The 19,018-nt window shown below is 48.7% G+C and overlaps 9 protein-coding genes across 9 annotated transcripts; 5 read left to right on the top strand and 4 right to left on the bottom strand.

The window, feature by feature from the left end:
* Positions 1–842: 842 nt before the first annotated feature.
* Positions 843–1,592, top strand: N7508_003230 (rho GDP-dissociation inhibitor; the record flags this gene model as incomplete). Its single annotated transcript, XM_058461296.1, has 3 exons — positions 843–936; positions 1,023–1,394; positions 1,462–1,592. 3 exons carry the CDS (start codon positions 843–845, stop codon positions 1,590–1,592), a joined length of 597 nt encoding a protein of 198 aa, XP_058321873.1.
* A 310-nt stretch (positions 1,593–1,902) lies between these two features.
* N7508_003229 (serine/threonine-protein phosphatase) lies at positions 1,903–3,035 on the bottom strand (the record flags this gene model as incomplete). The annotated part of the gene is made up of 3 exons (XM_058461295.1): positions 1,903–2,615; positions 2,722–2,955; positions 3,020–3,035. 3 exons carry the CDS (start codon positions 3,033–3,035, stop codon positions 1,903–1,905), a joined length of 963 nt encoding a protein of 320 aa, XP_058321872.1.
* Positions 3,036–3,712: 677 nt separating this feature from the next.
* On the bottom strand, positions 3,713–5,014 carry N7508_003228 (metal-dependent hydrolase family protein; the record flags this gene model as incomplete). The annotated part of the gene is made up of 1 exon (XM_058461294.1): positions 3,713–5,014. The coding sequence occupies one exon, from the start codon at positions 5,012–5,014 to the stop codon at positions 3,713–3,715; it is 1,302 nt and encodes a 433-aa protein (XP_058321871.1).
* A 556-nt stretch (positions 5,015–5,570) lies between these two features.
* Positions 5,571–7,199, top strand: N7508_003227 (uncharacterized protein; the record flags this gene model as incomplete). Its single annotated transcript, XM_058461293.1, has 2 exons — positions 5,571–6,757; positions 6,809–7,199. 2 exons carry the CDS (start codon positions 5,571–5,573, stop codon positions 7,197–7,199), a joined length of 1,578 nt encoding a protein of 525 aa, XP_058321870.1.
* Positions 7,200–8,005: 806 nt separating this feature from the next.
* N7508_003226 (uncharacterized protein) lies at positions 8,006–8,479 on the top strand (the record flags this gene model as incomplete). The annotated part of the gene is made up of 4 exons (XM_058461292.1): positions 8,006–8,017; positions 8,097–8,161; positions 8,226–8,312; positions 8,377–8,479. 4 exons carry the CDS (start codon positions 8,006–8,008, stop codon positions 8,477–8,479), a joined length of 267 nt encoding a protein of 88 aa, XP_058321869.1.
* A 1,553-nt stretch (positions 8,480–10,032) lies between these two features.
* On the bottom strand, positions 10,033–12,692 carry N7508_003225 (AP-3 complex subunit beta; the record flags this gene model as incomplete). Its single annotated transcript, XM_058461291.1, has 3 exons — positions 10,033–12,369; positions 12,429–12,586; positions 12,653–12,692. 3 exons carry the CDS (start codon positions 12,690–12,692, stop codon positions 10,033–10,035), a joined length of 2,535 nt encoding a protein of 844 aa, XP_058321868.1.
* A 259-nt stretch (positions 12,693–12,951) lies between these two features.
* N7508_003224 (uncharacterized protein) lies at positions 12,952–13,593 on the top strand (the record flags this gene model as incomplete). The annotated part of the gene is made up of 1 exon (XM_058461290.1): positions 12,952–13,593. One exon carries the CDS (start codon positions 12,952–12,954, stop codon positions 13,591–13,593), a length of 642 nt encoding a protein of 213 aa, XP_058321867.1.
* Positions 13,594–13,725: 132 nt separating this feature from the next.
* On the bottom strand, positions 13,726–15,297 carry nuf2 (kinetochore-associated Ndc80 complex subunit NUF2; the record flags this gene model as incomplete). Its single annotated transcript, XM_058461289.1, has 4 exons — positions 13,726–13,839; positions 13,892–14,806; positions 14,868–15,128; positions 15,178–15,297. The coding sequence occupies 4 exons, from the start codon at positions 15,295–15,297 to the stop codon at positions 13,726–13,728; spliced, it is 1,410 nt and encodes a 469-aa protein (XP_058321866.1).
* Positions 15,298–15,502: 205 nt separating this feature from the next.
* N7508_003222 (translation initiation factor eIF2B subunit alpha) lies at positions 15,503–16,610 on the top strand (the record flags this gene model as incomplete). Its single annotated transcript, XM_058461288.1, has 2 exons — positions 15,503–15,552; positions 15,602–16,610. The coding sequence occupies 2 exons, from the start codon at positions 15,503–15,505 to the stop codon at positions 16,608–16,610; spliced, it is 1,059 nt and encodes a 352-aa protein (XP_058321865.1).
* Positions 16,611–19,018: the final 2,408 nt, after the last annotated feature.

Genomic DNA, 19,018 nt, shown 5'->3' with positions numbered 1-19,018 from the left:
CGTTCCGGTAAGGTCCGGTGTGGGGGGCGTCAGATGGTGTATTTGGGGCTTGTGGTTGGTCAATTAGCCAATTATACAGTATTGGTTCACCCCAGCAGTATTCTATTGACTATTTGGCCCCGTGACCTGGCATTCTTTCTTTGTTTGTGAATAGACACTCCTTCTATGAACATGTCCAAGGACATTGAAGTCGAGGGCAATGGCCGGCTTTCAATTGATTCAATTTACCATTGGAGTTATCTGAAACAAGGCGTCGACGCGTACATCCTCGAATCTGAGACCGAATCCTGAGCATTATTCGATATCGATATCGAAGACATACATACCATTCGGCGACAAGCCGGACTAACAACAGTCTGCCCTTTCCATGTTTCTGCCACCTGCAGATGTCTCGAGCCAATCCACCGGACTCCCCAGTGTGTATGCATGTCGCATATTAAGACAACGTGGGCAGATACTCCTGAACCCCACAGGATACCCAAAACCGGGGCCTAGATCGTCTCAAGTTAACTGCAAACTGCAAAAAAAAAAAAACAGCAAACCCCAGAGCAACCAAGATCAGTAGATAGCCTGCATCAAGTAGAGCAGATCCAATGTCAATATAACCGTGCAGGACCAACGGCGCATCTGCAATCTGCGAAATCCGAATAGCCTCGCCCCTCTCCCACCGCCTTTCCACCCCCACCAAACATCAGAGACGCTTTGTCTCTAGTTTGGCTGAAATCTGTCTCTCTTTCCCCCTTTTTCTTAATCCCCAATCCCCCTTTGTTCATCCACCTCACCTTTATCTCATCTTCCCCGGACTGCAGCACCTTGGTTCCGTGCCCCGCCTTCTGTAAACAATGGTCGACAACCACGAGGACGATCTCGCCGCCACCCAGACTGAGGGTTTCAAGGTCGGCGAGAAGAAGACCATCGACGAGTACAACCAGCTCGGTGAGTATTCATTCCATGACGATCTACCTCAATAGCTTGCATTGGCTATGCTGTATCCCCAACTAACACCTTATTCCCCGCACCAGACAAGGACGATGAAGCCATGAACCGCTGGAAAGCTTCGCTGGGCCTGAATGGCGGCGACCCTATCCATGAAGCCAATGACCCCCGCAAGTGCATCATCAAGTCCCTGGCACTCAAGGTCGAGGGCCGACCCGACGTCGTGATCGACCTCTCCAGCCCCGGCTCGGTCGACAGCCTCAAGGACAAGCCTTTCACCATCAAGGAGGGCGCCAAGTTCCACATCAAGGTTACTTTCCAGGTTCACCATGAGGTCCTGAGTGGTCTCAAGTACCTGCAGGTGGTTAAGCGCAAGGGTATTCGTGTTAGCAAGGATGAGGAGATGTTGGGTAGTTATGCGCCCAGCACTACCACCAAGCCTATTTACGAGAAGGAGTGTAAGTTTATTGTCTTTTCTTATTTGATCCGTGCTTTGGTTTGGATTTTGCTAATCCTATCTTACAGTCAACGAGGAGGAGGCCCCCTCTGGCATGATTGCCCGTGGTCACTACAACGCTGTCTCCAAGTTCATTGATGATGATGCCCACACTCACTTGCAGTTCGAGTGGTCCTTTGACATTGCCAAGGACTGGTAGATGTGGATTGAGAGAGCTATCTTGAATTCTTGAGCGGCTTGTTTGTTTTCAAAGCGTTGATCTTCTTTCTTTGACAAAACTTTGTTAGAGTTGCCCTTGCCGGGCCGATGCTTTGTACCCGGTTCTATTGTTTTATGCGCCATGCTGAGATCCTCGGTGTGAAATATGTTCAGTTCAGATGCCAAATAGCAAAACTCGCTGTTGGTGAATGCACAACTTTATCCAGAACTCCTGTCTAGTGCTAGTGGAAAACCGGGGGAAAAAAAGAAATCGTATGGTCAAACAAAACATTATCATAAACCAATGGGTATCACAGAAAATAGTCAACAATTGGACTCGGGCCGTCCTTGGTCTGCTGGGCCTGCTGTTCATTCCGATGAACATCGTTCTCAGGCGCAGCGTCGAATATATTGAAATACCGCTCGCCTGTATCACTCACTTCGAGTACACTCGCAAGGTTGCCGCAACGGTAGCAGTAGTTGGGGGCACTCCAGACCGTACTCAATTTGTCGTCGTAGAGAACCTGGTAGCCTTCCTGGCAAAGCTGGTGTGCACGTAAAATATGCGACATGCTATTGACCTCCAGGAACTTCCGGACAACCTGCGCACCGAATGTGTATCCAGCACCACGGGGGGAGAGCGAAAACTCATCACGCTCTGTATCTGGATCTGACCAGACGAGATCGGCCATGGGGCCTTCATGTGGAATCTCACGGAACCGGTCGATGATCTTGATTTGATCGATGGAGTGAATGGAGGGAGAAAGACCGCCGTGTACACAGAAGATCTCGTCATTAATCACGACGCTCAGTGTCAAGAAGTCGAACATATCGGTGAAGTAGTGCCACACGTTGGCGTTGCCGTACTTGCGTGCGCATTCGGTATAGAACCCGTAAGACTGGGTGACTCCGCGAGACTCGTGATTGCCGCGGATGAGGTGGACTCGGGAGGGATATCGTAGTTTGAGGCACACCAAAAGCGAGATGGTCTCCACACTGAACAGGCCGCGGTCGACATAATCGCCTGTATAGTCTTGTGTTAGCAACGACCCACGCCAAGAAATGTGGGCCGGAGAGGTTCCGCCCAAAGGCTCTTTCCTCTTCCAGCCCCAGTATCAGGCCGGACTAACCGAGGAAGAGGTAGTTTGTATTCGGACAGAATCCTCCAATCTTGAAGATCTCAATCATGTCGAAGAATTGGCCATGGATATCACCGACCACGGTGACCGGAGCAGCGATGTGGACCACATTGCTCTCCTTCATTAAAAGTTCCTTAGCCTTAAGACATATGGCTTCGATCACCGATTCAGCGAGCAGTTCTTTGCGGTACAGGCGGGCGATGCACTCATCGAGATCAACACTAGCTGCAAGCCAACAGATCAATATACAAATCCAATGTGAACTCAAATTCCGGGGTCATTGACATACTGGGTAACCCAGGCATTGTGAGGGTTGTAGGAACAATGCCGTTGGCAACAAAGAAATGTGCCCCTTTCTCCGCGGGGGAGATTCCAAATCACGGTGAAGGAGAGTGTCCTGAGGCTGGTCCTGGTGCGTCAAACAACGTGGTGGTGGGAACACAGCAAATCCAAAGGAAGGTGAGAAATGATCCGTTAGAAGGAAAGAGTTATAGGAGTGGTGGCGATGTGAGTTTTTCAAGCATCCTGACTGTCAAGCCAATCCTCGTTCCAGTGAGGGAAAGAGTGCTGGAGTTGAAGATCCAGGCACTATATGACGAACTGCGGGATGGGTTTACGCGCTAGACCTAGTAGGGCCACACCGCCCTGGCAGATGTTCGCCTGGTTTTTCAGGTTGTATATTCGGTTGTATATTCGTTGACAAGGCTCTGAGGCACTCGTAAAGTTAATAGTATTCCATTCCCCGTGACTTAAGCTCGTGTCTCAGTGGCTGATATCTCTTGGATTGTCGAAGAAACCAAAGCATTGCAAATATTGGAAGATCTCCGTCCAAAGCCCGGACGTGTTATGAATATATGTTTTCAGCAACGTGACCACAATTCTGATTTCTGTCCACAGCTAACATTGCAAACCACATAATATTTATATTTAATTTGACAAATCATATCCTAAGAAGACCAGAATTTACATTTGCTTCACAGTCTCAAGTATCTACCTTGAGAGCCCCCCACCGCGAGGTGTAAACCCTCCCATCCTTAATCACACCCATCACATGCTCTTCAACCTTATCCAAAACAGTAATATCCTCCAGCGGGTTCTCATTCAAAATCAGCAGGTCGGCAGCAAATCCCTCCCGAATCTGACCAAGTCGATCCTCCTGCATAATCAGACGAGCAGCATTGACAGTAGCACTGCGAAGAATCTGCAGAGGCGTCAAGACCTTACTACGAACCGAGAACTCCTTACTCTGAGCAAAATGCATCGGACCGAGAAGATCACTACCAAAACAAACAGTCACACCAGCCTCAACCGCCATCTTCATTGCCTGAAGTCCCTTCGCGAGAACCTCATCGTTCTTAGCAGCGCCATCGGGAGGTAGGAAATTCAATTGCTTGGACATGACGTGTGCAATGAGTGTTGGTGTCAAGAAGACATCCATCTCAGCCATTATCTTTGCGGTTTCAAGATCGATGAGGTTTCCATGTTCAATGCCGCGCACGCCAAGCTTGATAGCCTGTTGAATTGCCTGCGGTGTATAGCTATGACTCGTGACATAGGTGCCGGCATTACGCGCAACAGTGACAATAGCCTTGATCTCCTCGTCTGAAAACTGGACATGATCGATGCGGTCTGTGGGACTTGCAACACCTCCACCTCCCATAATCTTGATAAAGTCCGCTCCCTGGCGCAGTTCCTCACGGGCATACTTATAGCACTCTGCAGGGCCGTCGACAATCCTGCTGATTCCAGACAGTGAGCCTCCGCAGCAAAGTTGAGCGTCGTGACAGCCGCGCATGTCACCATGTCCACCAGTCTGGGACAAGGCATAGCCGGCGATGAAGAGACGAGGTCCAGGGAAGACTCCATCCTCAACGGCTTCCTTGATCGCTAGACTTGCGCCACCGCAGTCTCGGATTGAGGTAAAGCCACGTTCAAGCATAGATTTCAGGACGAGTGGCTGACGGAGAAGACTGATACGCTCGGTCATGTCCTTGTAGGCACGGAGATCGGCTTCGCCTGGGACCACGGCGATGTGGACATGGCAGTCGATCAAGCCAGGACATAGGTACTTCCCGGTCAGATCAATAATGTTATCTTCTGGTACATCTTCTGTGGCTTTAGTTGAGCCGTCGGTGACGATCTGGGTGATCTTCCCATCCGAAATTCGGACTGTGGCATTTTGAACCAGCTCGCCCTGAACCGGGTCGATAATTGTTGCATTCAGAAAGACCAAAACTCGTTGAGAACTGAGTTTCCAGGGTTTGATAACCCGAGAAATGTCCATCTTGTATAGTGCGCTGTGTTGTAGGCGTCGAAGGTAGTTGCAAAATGACGACAGCGCTGATGGCTCAGGCAACTAGATTATCAGGTAGGATTGCAGGAAAAAAAAAGCTTGACAGATCTCTGCAGATCCGGACAGTCCGGTTTTGTAGATAAGCCAGCGGGTATTTCGATTCCAACCAGCACTAACCTCGTCAAAACAAAGATGTCTATACAGATGGAGTGGATCCAATCTAGCCGAAGCAACCAGTCAGAAGCCGCGAGGTCCACGAAGGACGCGAGGCGATTGGCTATTTCGGCAGTGAGGCTCTCTAGCCGACGCTTGGCGTTCTGGGGAGTTCATCCCCCGCGTTCTTGACAGCAGACGGCAAGCCGAGATAGCTTGGGGCATATTCTGTGCCTTGATATTGGCTGAAAATTATGCCTTCCGCTGCATTGCCCCAATATTCCGGGGGTCTTATCTCTGGAGAAGCTGATCTGTCCAAAGTAGCCGAATCGGTATAAGTATGCAGACTGCTGTTTGTATCTTCACTCTCTCCTAAAAGATATTCCAGCTCACAATGGCTCACTCGGAGCCAGAATGGGGCCGGGATATGGAGCAAGCTCATACCAATGTGCCCACTACCGACGAATATTCATCTGATAACCTACCTCTGCTCCAGGGAGTGCGTCTCTACCCCAAGATTGTCGCGTGCGCATTCGGTCTTGCATTGGCATTCCTCCTGACCGGCTATGATACCGTTATTCTCGGCACAATCACCGCAGTTCCATACTTCAAACAAGAATTTGGCGAGTTATACAATGGGTCATACATCATCCCAGCAACGTGGCTGTCCGTATGGAGTGCCATTGGACCCGTGGGCTCAATGGTCGGAGCCGTCAATGCCGGCTGGCTTCAAGATCGTATTGGTCGCCGCTGGTCACTAGGCCTAAGCTGCGTGGTCTGCGCAGCTGGCATTGCCATCGCCTTCTGCTCCAACCTACCCAGCGAACTGAACTCTCGTCGCGGTGCGTTTCTGGTCGGTAGAACAGTGCAAGGGTGGGGAGTCGGGGGTGCCATGGCTTGTGCTCAGACTTATCTCTCTGAGACTGTGCCAACTAGCTTGCGAGGCTCGGCGATGGCACTGTCGCCGACTTTCATGTTACTTGGAGAACTGCTTGGCGCGGCTGTCATATATGGTTGCGAGAAGAAAGTATCGGCGGCGGCTTATCTCATTCCTTTCGGGACACAGTGGCTTACCACTATATTGCCTTTCATGCTGATTTGCATCTTGCCGGAGAGCCCGTCGTACCTGATCAGGAATGGTGAATATGATGCTGCTCACCGTGCATTGGCGTGGTTCCATACTGATAAAGTTGATGTCTCTCGACTTCTCGCCCAGATGCGTCTGTCCATTATGCATGAGGTGCAAATGTCACAAGAGTTGGCATATGCCGATTGTTTCAAGGGGACAAACCGGCGCCGGACGATAATTGTGGCCTTCTCTTTTATGGTCCCAAGTTTCTTCGGCGTGCCTTTGTTGGCTAGTGCCAGTTATTTCATGCAGGTCGTTGGCATGGGGTCAAGCCTCAGTCTGATTGTGCTCATCTTGGGTATTGTTTTGGGTCTTATTGCGAATGGAGTTGGTGTGTGGCTCATGAGTCGCGTTGGAAGACGTCACTTGATGTTAAGCACTTTGGCTGTCACGACTCTCATCTGGCTGAGTATGGGAATCGCAGGGTGTTGGTCGGGCAAAATTGTTGTTTGGTATGTCATTTCCCCAATTATGCTATCATCTTTAGCTAACGTACTCAATAGGTACACCGCTGCTTGCATGATGGCTGTGGTAGTAGTTTGTGGACTGGGAGCATGGCCCGCATCATATGCAGTCTCGGGAGAAACGTCATCCCTTCGTCTGCGAGCTAAAACTCAGGGTATTGGTGTTCTATGCTACATGTTGTCAAATGTCGTTTTCAATCTTGTTCTTCCCTACGTTTACAACACAGATGCCGGAGATCTCAAGGGCAAGACAGGCTTTGTTTACGCTGGCTTGTGTTTGCTCACCTTGGTCGTTACCTGGCTGATCATTCCTGAGATGAAAGACCGTACAACACTTGAGGTCGATGCTATGTTTGAAGCAGACTTGCCTTGCAGGAACTTCAAAAAATGGACACCCGAAGGAATTCCTCTTAAGGATGGGGCTTTGTGATTAGTTCGACATTTTTTGAAATCTATACAATTACGTATCAGAGATCTTGAATTCTATTGTCATTTCTTTCCACTTTAATGCTCCTATTCATCAAGATTGTTAACAGAACTCACTTTTCCTTGACATGCATATACTTCTTATTGAGAAGTTGTCGAATTTATAGAAGGTGATATTTACTTCGCACCGGACATTGGTTCCTCTATGGCTATCTATTGAACTCTCATAACAACCATACCATCATGATCTGGAGGTTGTGAACCTACCTTAGATCTTCGTATAATAGTTTAAACCCTTGATCCCAAGCCTGGGCTAATCTTCTCGCAACAGACAGCGAAAGTTTTGTTTAGCAAACAGCGTCTGCTAGAGAGTAATTATTAATACATTTAGTAGCGTGGCCCTGAAAAGAATTACTTTGCTAATGTCAGTCCCCGCAGCGAGAGGCGCAAAAGGGTATATATTTTTCCGGACTCATCCGGAGAGCCTCTTGCAAATAGGAGGCTTTGACATCATTCAATGACTTGTTGGATATCATTCCAGTCTGATCTGGCTTGAAGAGAAACAAATCCATTAAGCTTGCCAAATCCGGATTGCCATCTTTATAGTGAGTTATCCCTTGAGGTCCACCCCACCAATCAAATAACATCTCTTTTTTTATGGCTAAGCTCTCGAGCAGGTAGCTCGACATGAAGATGAGGTCATCTTGCATAGTTTTGGCTCCAGCCTGCTTTGGCTGACTTGATAACTATCCCCCTTTGTTCACTGATTTAGTCCGCTTTGAAGAATCTCAATTTCAATTTATTTTCAACATGATCAACTGGGTGAGTCTTGAAGCTATACCTACACCCATGTTTCCATGTGCTGCCACCTAAATGAATCAAAAGACTTACAAGAATCCAGCAACTTGCTGTTAGCTTCAAAAACGACTGGGTTTTCCTGGATAATGGCACGGGCATTCCTGAAAAGTATGTACATGTGTCGCATCCCGAGCACTGGCTTCTCCATTGATATTTATACCGACTACCATAGGATCGAAGATGTCTTTGTGAAAGCAGGCGTGAGTAACTTGGGGGACATCATTAGTGAAGCGAGCTTCCCACCCACCTACATCTCCTCGTATGTGAAGAACTGTCCATTTTGTTCTCATCCTGCCCGAGTGAAGATTGACTGAAGGAGCCAGATTCACCACCAACGATGATGTGACCAAAGAAGAGTTGGAAGAAACAGCTCGGAAAGGTCTTCCAGAGGGCTTTACCATTGACATTAATCCACGGGGGAATTAATCATAGCGGGCTGTGTTGCTAGTGAGAAGAATTCACTGGTATAGAACAAGGATGGAGGAAGAGATCAACAGGGTTATCGTTGAATTTTCTTGGGATTTCGGGCTTTCATACATTTCGCAAAAAAAAGCTATTCCGTATAACAACCAACACCATTCTTGATTAGCATTCAACGACTAACGCCTGGCAATGAGATAAGAGCCAATCTCAACATTCTCCATCGCCCCGCTGGTAGATACAAATTCTTAGTGCCGGGAAAACACCGCAGAAGAGCTTGCTTGCGCGTTAGGCCCACTTCGACTGCAATTAAAGAGAAGGGAATAGACTAGGCTATACAATCTAAATTGAAACGCGTAGTTGCGCTAAAAGTAGCCAAGAATCTTCTCCACTGAGGCTCTTTGCTGATATCTGATTTCATAGGACAACTGAGCTTAATCTACTGAGGTATTGAGGAAAAAATCAACACGAGAGACGCTCCACCGATACGTTAAACAGGTTCAGCTTTTCGTTTTTCTCTTGAGATCTGATCTTTGAACATGCAGCTATAGCCAAAGTCCAGCTTCCACACGTGGAACTCACTTGGCCCAGGATGGTAGATCTCAACAACTTCATTCGAATCTTATGCCTGGTGACAGGCGGGCAAACAATGCGGATTTCGATTAAAATCGACCCGGGCTTAGTTCAGGACAAAGTCCATAAACACGGTCAGTGTGGTATTTTATCTTCTTAGCGTGACTTTCTATGCGGCAATTTTACTACGTTCCGGTAAGTGTGACTGTCCCCTCGGAGACTGATGAAGTGACAGCTACAAGATGCTCCAAAGAAGAGTTTCGCAAAGCCCTCACCATCAAATTTGCTGAGGTCAAAATGTTCTATCTGGGTTTCAGCAAAACGACCAGATTCTTTTTTGGGGTTGCTACTGTTTTCTATTTTCTGGCTGTATGCTTGCAGGTGTTTGTTTACATCTGCAAAGGTAGCTACACTTATTGTCTCTCTCTGTGTCCGAGGAATTGACTGACTCTTTGACAACTCGAATAGCCTTGAGGGAGAAAAGAAGGATACAAGATCTGGACTTGGAGAATAGTGTTGAATCATTGGCCATCAAAGCTTGGGCGTTGAAGAGTGAGATGAAGTGCATTCTCTGTTGCATTAAGGCTATGTTTTCTTGATTGTTTGCCCACACGCGCTTCAAATGATCTTCTTATATCGTGCATATCTTCAACTCCCTGTGCTGGCTACTGTCTCATAAGTCTCATTCCATACAACATGGGTCACCTGTTCACGGTGCCATGAAGTATTAGACAAGTTATTGATAGAAATCTCGAAGTGAGTGTACCAGTTCATGCATAATTTGTGCCCTTACTTCCTCTCTCTTTTTCACCACTTAGTTCACCTTCTTTTTGCCCATTTTCACATGCCTTGGGTAAGATATTCAGATCACACAAACGTGGGGATGTGACAGGACTTATGACCACCGATATATATCCGAATTTCTCTATGATAGCCTAATACCAGCCCAGCTACTCCGTAAAATCTAGACCCTAGATTGGCATAGATCATCCAAGTAACTGCGTAGACTCTTTTTGAACAGCCTCGCTTTCGGAGTCCGTTTCTTCTTCGGATTCATCATCATCTTCTTCATCCTCGTCAGACTCCTCCTCGGAGCCGGACTCTTCTTCGGAGTCCGTCTCACCTTCCGAGTCAGTCTCGGATTCTGTTTCTGTTTCTTCCTCAGACTCTTCCTGTAGCCACTGGTCGAGCGTCTTTTTCCCAGCGGGGTCCGCAGCCATAGGTACACCATTTCTGTTCCGGACTGGGGCAACAGTGCTCTGGTGCTCCTTCAGAGCTTTGTCGAGACGGGCACCGGCAGTAAGAGAAGCCTGGGTGGCAGATGTGTCTGGCTTCACGTCTTCAACGCGGAGACTTGAGTCTGGCTCGTGACCTAGTTCAACCCAGTCTGGTAGGGTGGTGTAGCCGCGCAGACCGTGGTATCCAGCATCAGTGCCGACTACTAGTGTGGCAGAGCCGATGAGTAAATCCTTTCGGGTTTCGGACGGGCTTGGGGCGTGGGGAACTGGCTTTGGTGCCAAGAGAAGTAGGTTGGCGAGCTGGGTAGAAGAGGGTGTTTCTAGAAGGCTCTTGTACAGACGAGCTCGGTCGCGGAGGTCGTACGATGTGTCATAGCGTGCGAGAAGAAGGATATAGCGCCAGAGCAGGGTGATGCGGTCTTCTTCTTCTTTTTCTTCTTCTTCTTCACCTTCCTTTGCTTCTCGTGCATTGGCCTTTGGTGTGTGACCTTCTTCATGCGGCTGATCGGCATCTGGCGAGCCTCCGGTGCCATTGTCATTCCACTCGTTTTGGAAGTCCTGCTGCGGAGCGGACTTTTCTGGCTCCGTGGAAGATTCAGTTTGTTCGGGCTGTTCTTTTGGTGGATTTTGTAGAAGATGATGAAGATAAACTTTGGCACCAAGGAGAACAACCTGCTGCTTGACCATTTCAGTCTCATCTGCGAATCCCTTGATCAGAACGCGGAGGACATCAGGCGCAATATTGTTTTCTGGATCAACACCAGCAAACTCCCCGACTAGCCAAATGATCGTTGCTCGTGCATCTGGGTGAGTTGTGGAACCGAGGTGCTTGACCAGCTGAAGAACAGTGTTTTTATGCGAGGCAGGATCTTGTTGAATCAGGTGGCGAATGACAGTCAATGACTCTGACACAAGGTTTCCATCTAAACTAGAGATCTGGCCGAGTAAGATTCGCAAACACATGCCAGATGTGCTTGTATCTCCTTGCGCACAGCGGCCAATGGCCCGTACACTCTCTCGCACCAGATCCGGATCTGTGCCCTTAGAGAAATGCTCCAGTTCACCGATAATGACACCCTTCCAGTGTCTTCCACAATGCGGGAACAGAATGGTCAAAACCTCCAATTTGAGACGCCAAATGTGGGGTGGATCGTTGGCATGAACAAGGAAGTGGGCAGTGTATCGCGCGAAAGGCTTAGGAGTCCTTAAAGCAACGGCAACAATGTTGTACAAAGCAATGAGCTGCATATCTTGCGGGCTTCGTAAAAGGGCCACAAGGGGACCAATAGCTGACTCAATATATTCCGAAGGAGCAAGGTAAAGGAAACAGCGGACAACACTGACAATGACGGCAGAGTTTCGGCTCATAAGAAGATTCTTGCAGGCTCGCAGTAGAAGCTCGAGGTCAGGATCCATCACCGGTGCTTCATACTCCTCACCGTCATTTTGGTCATCCTGCAGATTCTCATCATCGTAGAAAGACTCAGGTGCCGAGGGCTTAACCATTCGAGTTCGACGAGGGAAGCACTTCCGTGCATAGAAAGTTAACAAACGCAAAGTCGCAAGCTGACCCCATTCATCCATGTCAACCAGCTTCTTTACCAGACTCCGGTAGTTCTTGTGAATCAAGTCGATCTCATCCGGACACAAATCCAAGAATGCCGCAACTGCGGGACCAACCACGAAGTATTGAGAATCACCCAAAAGTGTCGAGAGATATCCCATCAATTGCGGTAGAGTGTTGGGGTCCAGACGATAGCACTTGGGGATAGCCAAAGCAGCCGCCTTGCGCACATGAGGACTCATATCCCCACATCCCCGTTTGATAGCCAGCGAAACAATTTGACTGATCACTGGAACCCGGATGCCTGACATAGTCCGAAGCGCCATAGCTCGAACCTGAGGGTTGGAATCGGTCAAGGATTTCTGAATTGCGTTGATAGAGAGCAGTGCCAAATCCGGTTCAGCCTCCGCATGATGAACCAGATAGATGTAAACCAACTTCTTGACTTCAAGATTGGCACTAGCGACATTTTTGACAACCGCAGAGAAAAAATTAAGGGAGGGTTCGGAGTGGTACATCAGCTATTGCAGCGAATTGAGTCAGCCATTGCGATTCATATGGTACCTCAGAAACCCCATACCGAGATGACCCTGCGCATTCCATCTAGCACTTCCCGCTCATGGCGACTGTCAAGTAGCTTCTTGACATGAGCGGCACTGTAAGTTCGTGACGAGTAATCTGATTTCGAGCTTCGATTAATAGCAGCGGACTGGGCGGCCTCTAAAGTGAGCTCTCGGGCTGTTCACACAGTGACGTCTCCAGTCAGTCAGAGTCAGAAAAAGCGTCCTAACCAAGGCAACATACCTGTCTCCAGCATCGAGGATATCCTGGAAATTGTTTCCATCTTTCCAGTGAGGGCCCAGTCCGAGGGCGTGGGGTGAATCTGGAATGGGGGGGGAGGTGAGGGGAGGTGAGGCGGAGCTGCTCCGCGGAAGTGAAGGATGATGCGCTGCCCGCCTTCATCTGCAATTTTCCACCATCCTCGATATCTACACCATGACTCTTTTCAGCAAACACATCATGCACTGGGAATAATATGGCCAATCTCGACTCGATGACATCGGAGGGGTGATACAAGTAGGGGCTACAGCATATCTGAAATAATGAGTTCAGCTCCAACGATCGCTCTTTGCGACTTCGTGCCTGATCTGCTACAGCAACTCCTCGAGACAAATTCAGACGCGCATCTGATTGTCTGCGCGACCAAGGCCGAGTTCCTTGTGCAGTTGGCGGCCGCCATTCGTTCTCAACGTGCAGATCCAGATGCGGCAGCGAGCCATGATCTGCTCACGAAAACCATCGGATTGCTTGCAAGATCCAGCAAAATCAGGCTGTCATTCTGTCCTACGCTTGAAAGTCTTCGGGCATACCTTGCAGTTCTGACTACAACTGATGGGGTGACCACTGAGGATGCGCAGAGCTCCGGTGGACGACGTCTTCTTGCTGTACTGAACATGATGGCTTTGCATATTACGACTTCGGAGTTCTCGGCACAAGGGCTCTCGAGAACACTTGCTGCAGCTGTCGAAGCTGCATCTAGGGCTGAACTAGACCTTAGACTCTACGAGTGTGCAAATTCCCTGGATCCTACAAGTGTCGATTGGGGAAGGAAGCTATGGGATATGACTGTCCCTTTATTAAATGGATCCGTTCGGATGCGAGGCGACGAAAGCACTATGAGTGGTCGGGGTGTTACTTTGAAGCGGGTTGTTTCGCGCTGGTTCGAGTTCGACCAGGGAAACTGAACCAGAGGCTCATTGTTGAAATCGACATGATAGTGTAGCATAAAGAAACTCCTTATAATGAATCTGAACTGCCCGGGTATCCTAGAGCCGACCGTTGAACTCCTGTTGCGTGCACAAATGAAAGCTGATTTCTTATAGAGACTTCTCCATCTCTGTCATGTAGAGCTTGATATGTGACTCCAACTTCAGGTACTGATCGTGAGCCCCCTGGATCTCGCTTTCAATGTTTTCCTTCAGGTCGACCATCTAAGTAAGTGTTAGTAATTGCAAATTCCTGAAGGTTGGAGATCAACTGTACCTTCTTCTCTGTCTGCTCAATGCGAATACGCCTCCGCTCCATGTCACGTTGCTTCTCTGCACGCTCTTCACGAAGCTGCTTCTGTACATTGCGAAGTTCTTCCATACGTGCCTGCGCAATCTCCGCCTTCTCCTGTGCGTTCTTCTGGAGTGCTTCGATGCGCTCGACCCAACGAGCCAGTTGGCGCTGCAATAGTTTCTCAGTCTGTTCAACTTCACGGACGCTGTTGCCCCTGTCTGAGATAGCTTCTGTAGTTCTGGCGGCGCGGTTCTCCTCCTCGTCCTCTTTCTGTAATTCCACTGAGATATCGTCTAGCAGTTTTACGCAGCCCTGTACGTCGTTTGAGACCACAGTAAACGTGTCTGACGAGGTCTGAAGTGCCCGAGCACGCCTTTCCATCGCATCAATTGAAGCCTTCTCGCGCATCAGATGCTCAGATAGCTCAGCCAGTGACGACTGGAGGGTAGCTGGGGACTCGAGTACATAAGGCCGCAATTTCTCGGCCTCTTGTCGCGTGCGGACAGTCCTTTCTGTCTTCTCTTCCAACTGTTGTTGCCTTCGGGCCCGATCTGTCTTAACACGGTCCAATGTCTCTGCAACCCGCGACTGTTCTCTGCCCAACTCCAACAATCGTGCCTTAAGTTCATCGTTTCTAGAAACCTTCTCACGCACATGCGCCTCGTTCGCTTGTAGGTCCTGTCGCATCTCGTTGAGTCGTAGTTCCATTTCCTGATTCTCCGCGAGAAGCTCATCGATACGTGATTTCGTCTTTTCGGTCTTGTTGAAGTGCTCGTCAATGACCGGTGTTTGCGATTCACGGAAGCGAACAAAGTTGATCAAGTATGAGAAGATCTTGACAAGTCGCTCATGCGTCGGTTTAGTCAGATCTGTGAAGGTAAAGTCGTTTACACCGCACTGTTGGAGTTCATGAGTCAGCTCAAGGGTCCTCTGAGGGCGACCAAGGTCATGCAATTACCTCTGCCAATAGCTTCCGCAGCATAATAAAGAATCCCATAAGGTTGCGGGTGTCATTGGGAACGATATCAGGGTAGTCACCGCAGAGATCTTCGGCAGCTGCATGCATGGCGGGTTCCACCGTCTCCCTGGTCGTGTTCATGAGAAGCTCTGCGAACCACTCGAACACCATCTGGATTTGTTGCGCATTCGGTTTGGCCAGGTCGGCGAGGGTGAACGGGATTCCAATATCGTTAATACATCCTGCAATTTCTTTGTCCGGCTATCTGGAATTAGCATGAGCGGCGGCGAATAGCAAAGCTCAAACTCACCAGTCGCATGAGAGCGTCATTCTCATCCTCCTTCTTGCGACCTCGGCCATGCTGCTGGTTGCCGTGGAATTGTTGACTCATGCGGTTGTTGTAGCCAGTCGCCATCGAGTTCCGCGACATAATTGCTGAGGCCTATCAAGGCAAGGGGGTTATCGAACGGGTTGGGCAGCTGTTGTGATTTGGGTTGTTTACTTGGAGAAGCCTCACCGCCTAATTGCGGTTAGCGTGGGACTGGAGGGGCAGAAGCAAACAGAACAAACACAAATTCATGACTCTTTCTTTCATGTTGCTTTCTTTATTCGCATCCTCTACCTGTTCAACCGAAATGGCGAGTACTACAGAGAGCGCGGCTGCGGCCAGTGCCAAACCGTTCGAGTAGGTTGTTTTCGGCCCCCCGGAGCTCCACGAACTGACCATTCCTCAGCATTGTCGCAACCTACAATGAGCTCCTACGCTCCGATCCCGATCTTACCATGCCTATTGCAGCCATTGAAGCTTTGGTCCTTCTCCTCACACAGTCCGCCTCATCAACAATATCAGAAACCCTTGATCTGTTGGAAAAATCCACCGCCCACCTGAAGAAATCCATTCCGAACCCCATCGGTCTCTCCGCCGGAACCGATCTTTTCCAACGATACCTGATCACCACATTACAACGTCCTGGACAGCTAGGCCCAGCTGGTGATTTCAAGGCCATCCGCACACATCTTCTTTCAAACGGACGACTGTTCATTCGCCGCGCAAAGGAAAGCCGATACAAGATCGCAGACTTCGGCCGAGGCTTCATTCGCGACGGCAGCACTATCCTCACAAATGGCGGTTCTCGTGCTGTCTCAGCGCTATTGCAAAAGGCAGCTGACGAAGAGGGCGGTCCTTCTGCTGTGCGGTTCCGCGTTATCTATGTCCTGTCGTCAACTGCCACCACTTCCGGTGATTCAACCGAGGAGCCCGAGGGTATGGAAACAGTGCGCGCTTTGAGAGAAAAGGGTGTTCCAGTTTCGACGATCCCCGAGTCCGCAGTTGCATATTCGCTTGGTAAGGCCGACATGGTCATTGTCGGTGCTGAGGGTGTGGTGGAGAACGGAGGCATCGTGTCTCGTATGGGAACATACCAGATTGGTCTCCTGGCCAAGGCTATTGGCAAGCCTTTTTACGTTGTTGCAGAGAGCCACAAATTTGTTCGCTTGTATCCTCTCGGCCAGTACGACTTACCAATCGAGCAGCGCGTGCTCGACTTCAAGTCTGAGGAGGACATTGCAGAGAGCACACAGCAGTCTTCGGAGACCACTACGAATGAGGAACGACCTATCGAATTGCCTCTGTCCGCCTCTGTTGATTTCACCCCACCGCATTTGATCTCGGCGCTGATCACAGACAGCGGTGTCCTGACACCCAGTGCTGTTAGTGAAGAGTTGATTAAGATTTGGTTCTGAAGAGAAAAAAAATCTAATGTTACATGATAATCTGTTACCCCCTCTGATCCCGATTGGCAGAGTTTCAGATAGATGGCATTATGGAGAATGACTTGATGAGGCGCCTGTTCAGACCTGTTTAAGGTGGTCCCACATGGAAGCCTTTTTTGGAATAAGACAGGGGATATCCCTATTTACCTATGCCATAGACCTTCCACGCCCCTGACCTCTATATGATTAGAAGATCAAACCGAGGTCCCCGAAAATGGGCAAAAGAAGCGACAAGGAGAGGCGAAAGCACCAGTACAAACATACAGAACGCGGTATTGCTGCACTACTTTCGTATAGGAACTATTCAGCACTGTATACCATTGTGGACACTATCTCCTGCCAATCCTAGATTTCCTTTTTTGTTAGTGCTTATTCGAGACACGCAAAGTCCAGCATAAGTAATCTACAGAGTATGATTCTCCAGGATTTCTCTGAAACTCATACAATTTAGACAAGCGCAGGTATGTCATGGCGTGAGCATGCGGTACATTCAATGCCAATTACCCTCCTTGCTTCCATCGTGACAAGTAAGAAGGACCTTCCAGTAATATCCAACTTTCACAATGTATGAGCTAGATGGGAATAATGAAACCCAATATATCGATATACTGTGGCAGCTGATGAAGGCGTTTTGAAGTGATTTGAAAGCATGGTATACAGCATGCCTTCCATCCTTCATGGGCGTACTGTGGGCACCCACTCGCATCCAGAACAGGCAGTTGATGACCCACAGAAGGAATTCTTCTCTTCGGCAAAATGCCGGCAAGTCAAAGTATCCCAGCGTATGTCACTTCTGGTACCTTGATAGCCATACAGGATGTCATGGCTGTGGTGATAAACGCCAGGAACAACAGGTATCTCCCAGGCGATGGAGACAGAGTAACGAGAGACGAAAGCCAATACTGGCTTCATTCAGGTCGATTCGAAAGTGGGAGCGCCAGCATCCCGGTTGACACAAAAAGTCAAGTGCTTGGCACGGTAGAAAGGCCGTTGCTACCTAGGTAGTCTCGCGGTTGCCGTCGAGCTCACAAATTTGCACATGATATTTGCAAACTTCAGGCTGTAAAACCACATAAATAAATCCACGCATGTTATGTTGTCGACACAATCAAAATGCAATTCGATTTGTGACAAGAAGCCATTCCTGCACTTGCATCGTGGCGAAGGCATACAAAAGCAGGTAGCTTAGCGCGACAAATATCCACAAGGCGGCCATGGTCGTATAGCTACCCCGGGAGAAGAGTGTCGGTAAGTGCGGGTGAGTTGTAGTTGTAATGATAATGTATGGTGACTAGCGCAGCGTAGTGTGTGATGAGACAGGACTCGGAGAGTCAGACAACCAGGAAGTGATGCCGACTTACGCTTCGAGTATTGAAAGATATGTCGAGGATATGAGACATCAAACAATGCCAGCTTATCTCTCAATATGTAGAGGAAGAGAGAAGACGGAAATTAGAAAGAGATAAAGAAGAGGAATGCGATTCTCATTCGTATCCATGCTATCAGATGATTTTAAACCCGACCAGACCGACACTCTGACAGATTCTAGATTGAATTTTGGTTTTTTTTTTTTTTTTTTTTGGGTTGTGCTTCCCACGTTCTCTTCCGTGTTGTTCTATCCAATACGAGTGCGAGATGGTATGTCTTCCGTCCATTTAGAGTGCGTGTCGGATTATCGGACTGCAAAGATGCGGGGTTGGGACGATATTGGCACTTCTTATGCTCCACTGGATCCCGAGTACGCAAGTTGGGTGACATAACGGACTTCTCCGTTTGAGTCATTGATCGTCTGATATATGTTTGGGCATCAGGTCTGGTGTTGGGGGGTTTCCGCCAATTAGGGTCTGGGCATGATCAACTCAAGCGAGTTGAGAAGATATTAGGGTTTGCCTTTTGATGTTGGGTTCTACCTATTTGGAGTTAGCATTCTAAACGAAGAAATATATACATTTAGTCTTAGGAATACTAGTGAATAACGTATTTATCAAGATGAACTATCGACTTTATCTATCTGGACGAGCCAAAACATCGCTGATTTATGTAACCAGGGTTCGCTACGGCCCGCTCAAGGTGACCAAGCACCCTAATTAATCTAAAGTTTGTTGACTTCCCAATCCTTCACTGTGATCATGATGAACAATATCACCGAGAAGGATACAACAAAAACTCCTACCAGCCCAGCGCCAGGTCCTGAAGTATCAGGGTTGTGACTTTCACATTGTTTAAAATAGGCTGAGGCTATATTATACGCTGAGGTCGAAAACACGGATCGACAAATAACGAACGGTAGCCTCGTTGTCGTGGTAAAACCTGCTGTCGGATAAGACACTCCCATCTCCGTCAATGAGACAAGTGTTGCTCAGGAGGATTCCTTCTTG

This window comes from Penicillium antarcticum (genome assembly GCF_028974205.1).
Source record: "Penicillium antarcticum strain IBT 31339 chromosome Unknown utg000003l_segment0_segment0, whole genome shotgun sequence".
NCBI lineage: Eukaryota > Fungi > Ascomycota > Eurotiomycetes > Eurotiales > Aspergillaceae > Penicillium > Penicillium antarcticum.
Note: the sequence above shows the minus strand (reverse complement) of the source record. Positions and strands in the feature narration are given on the sequence as shown.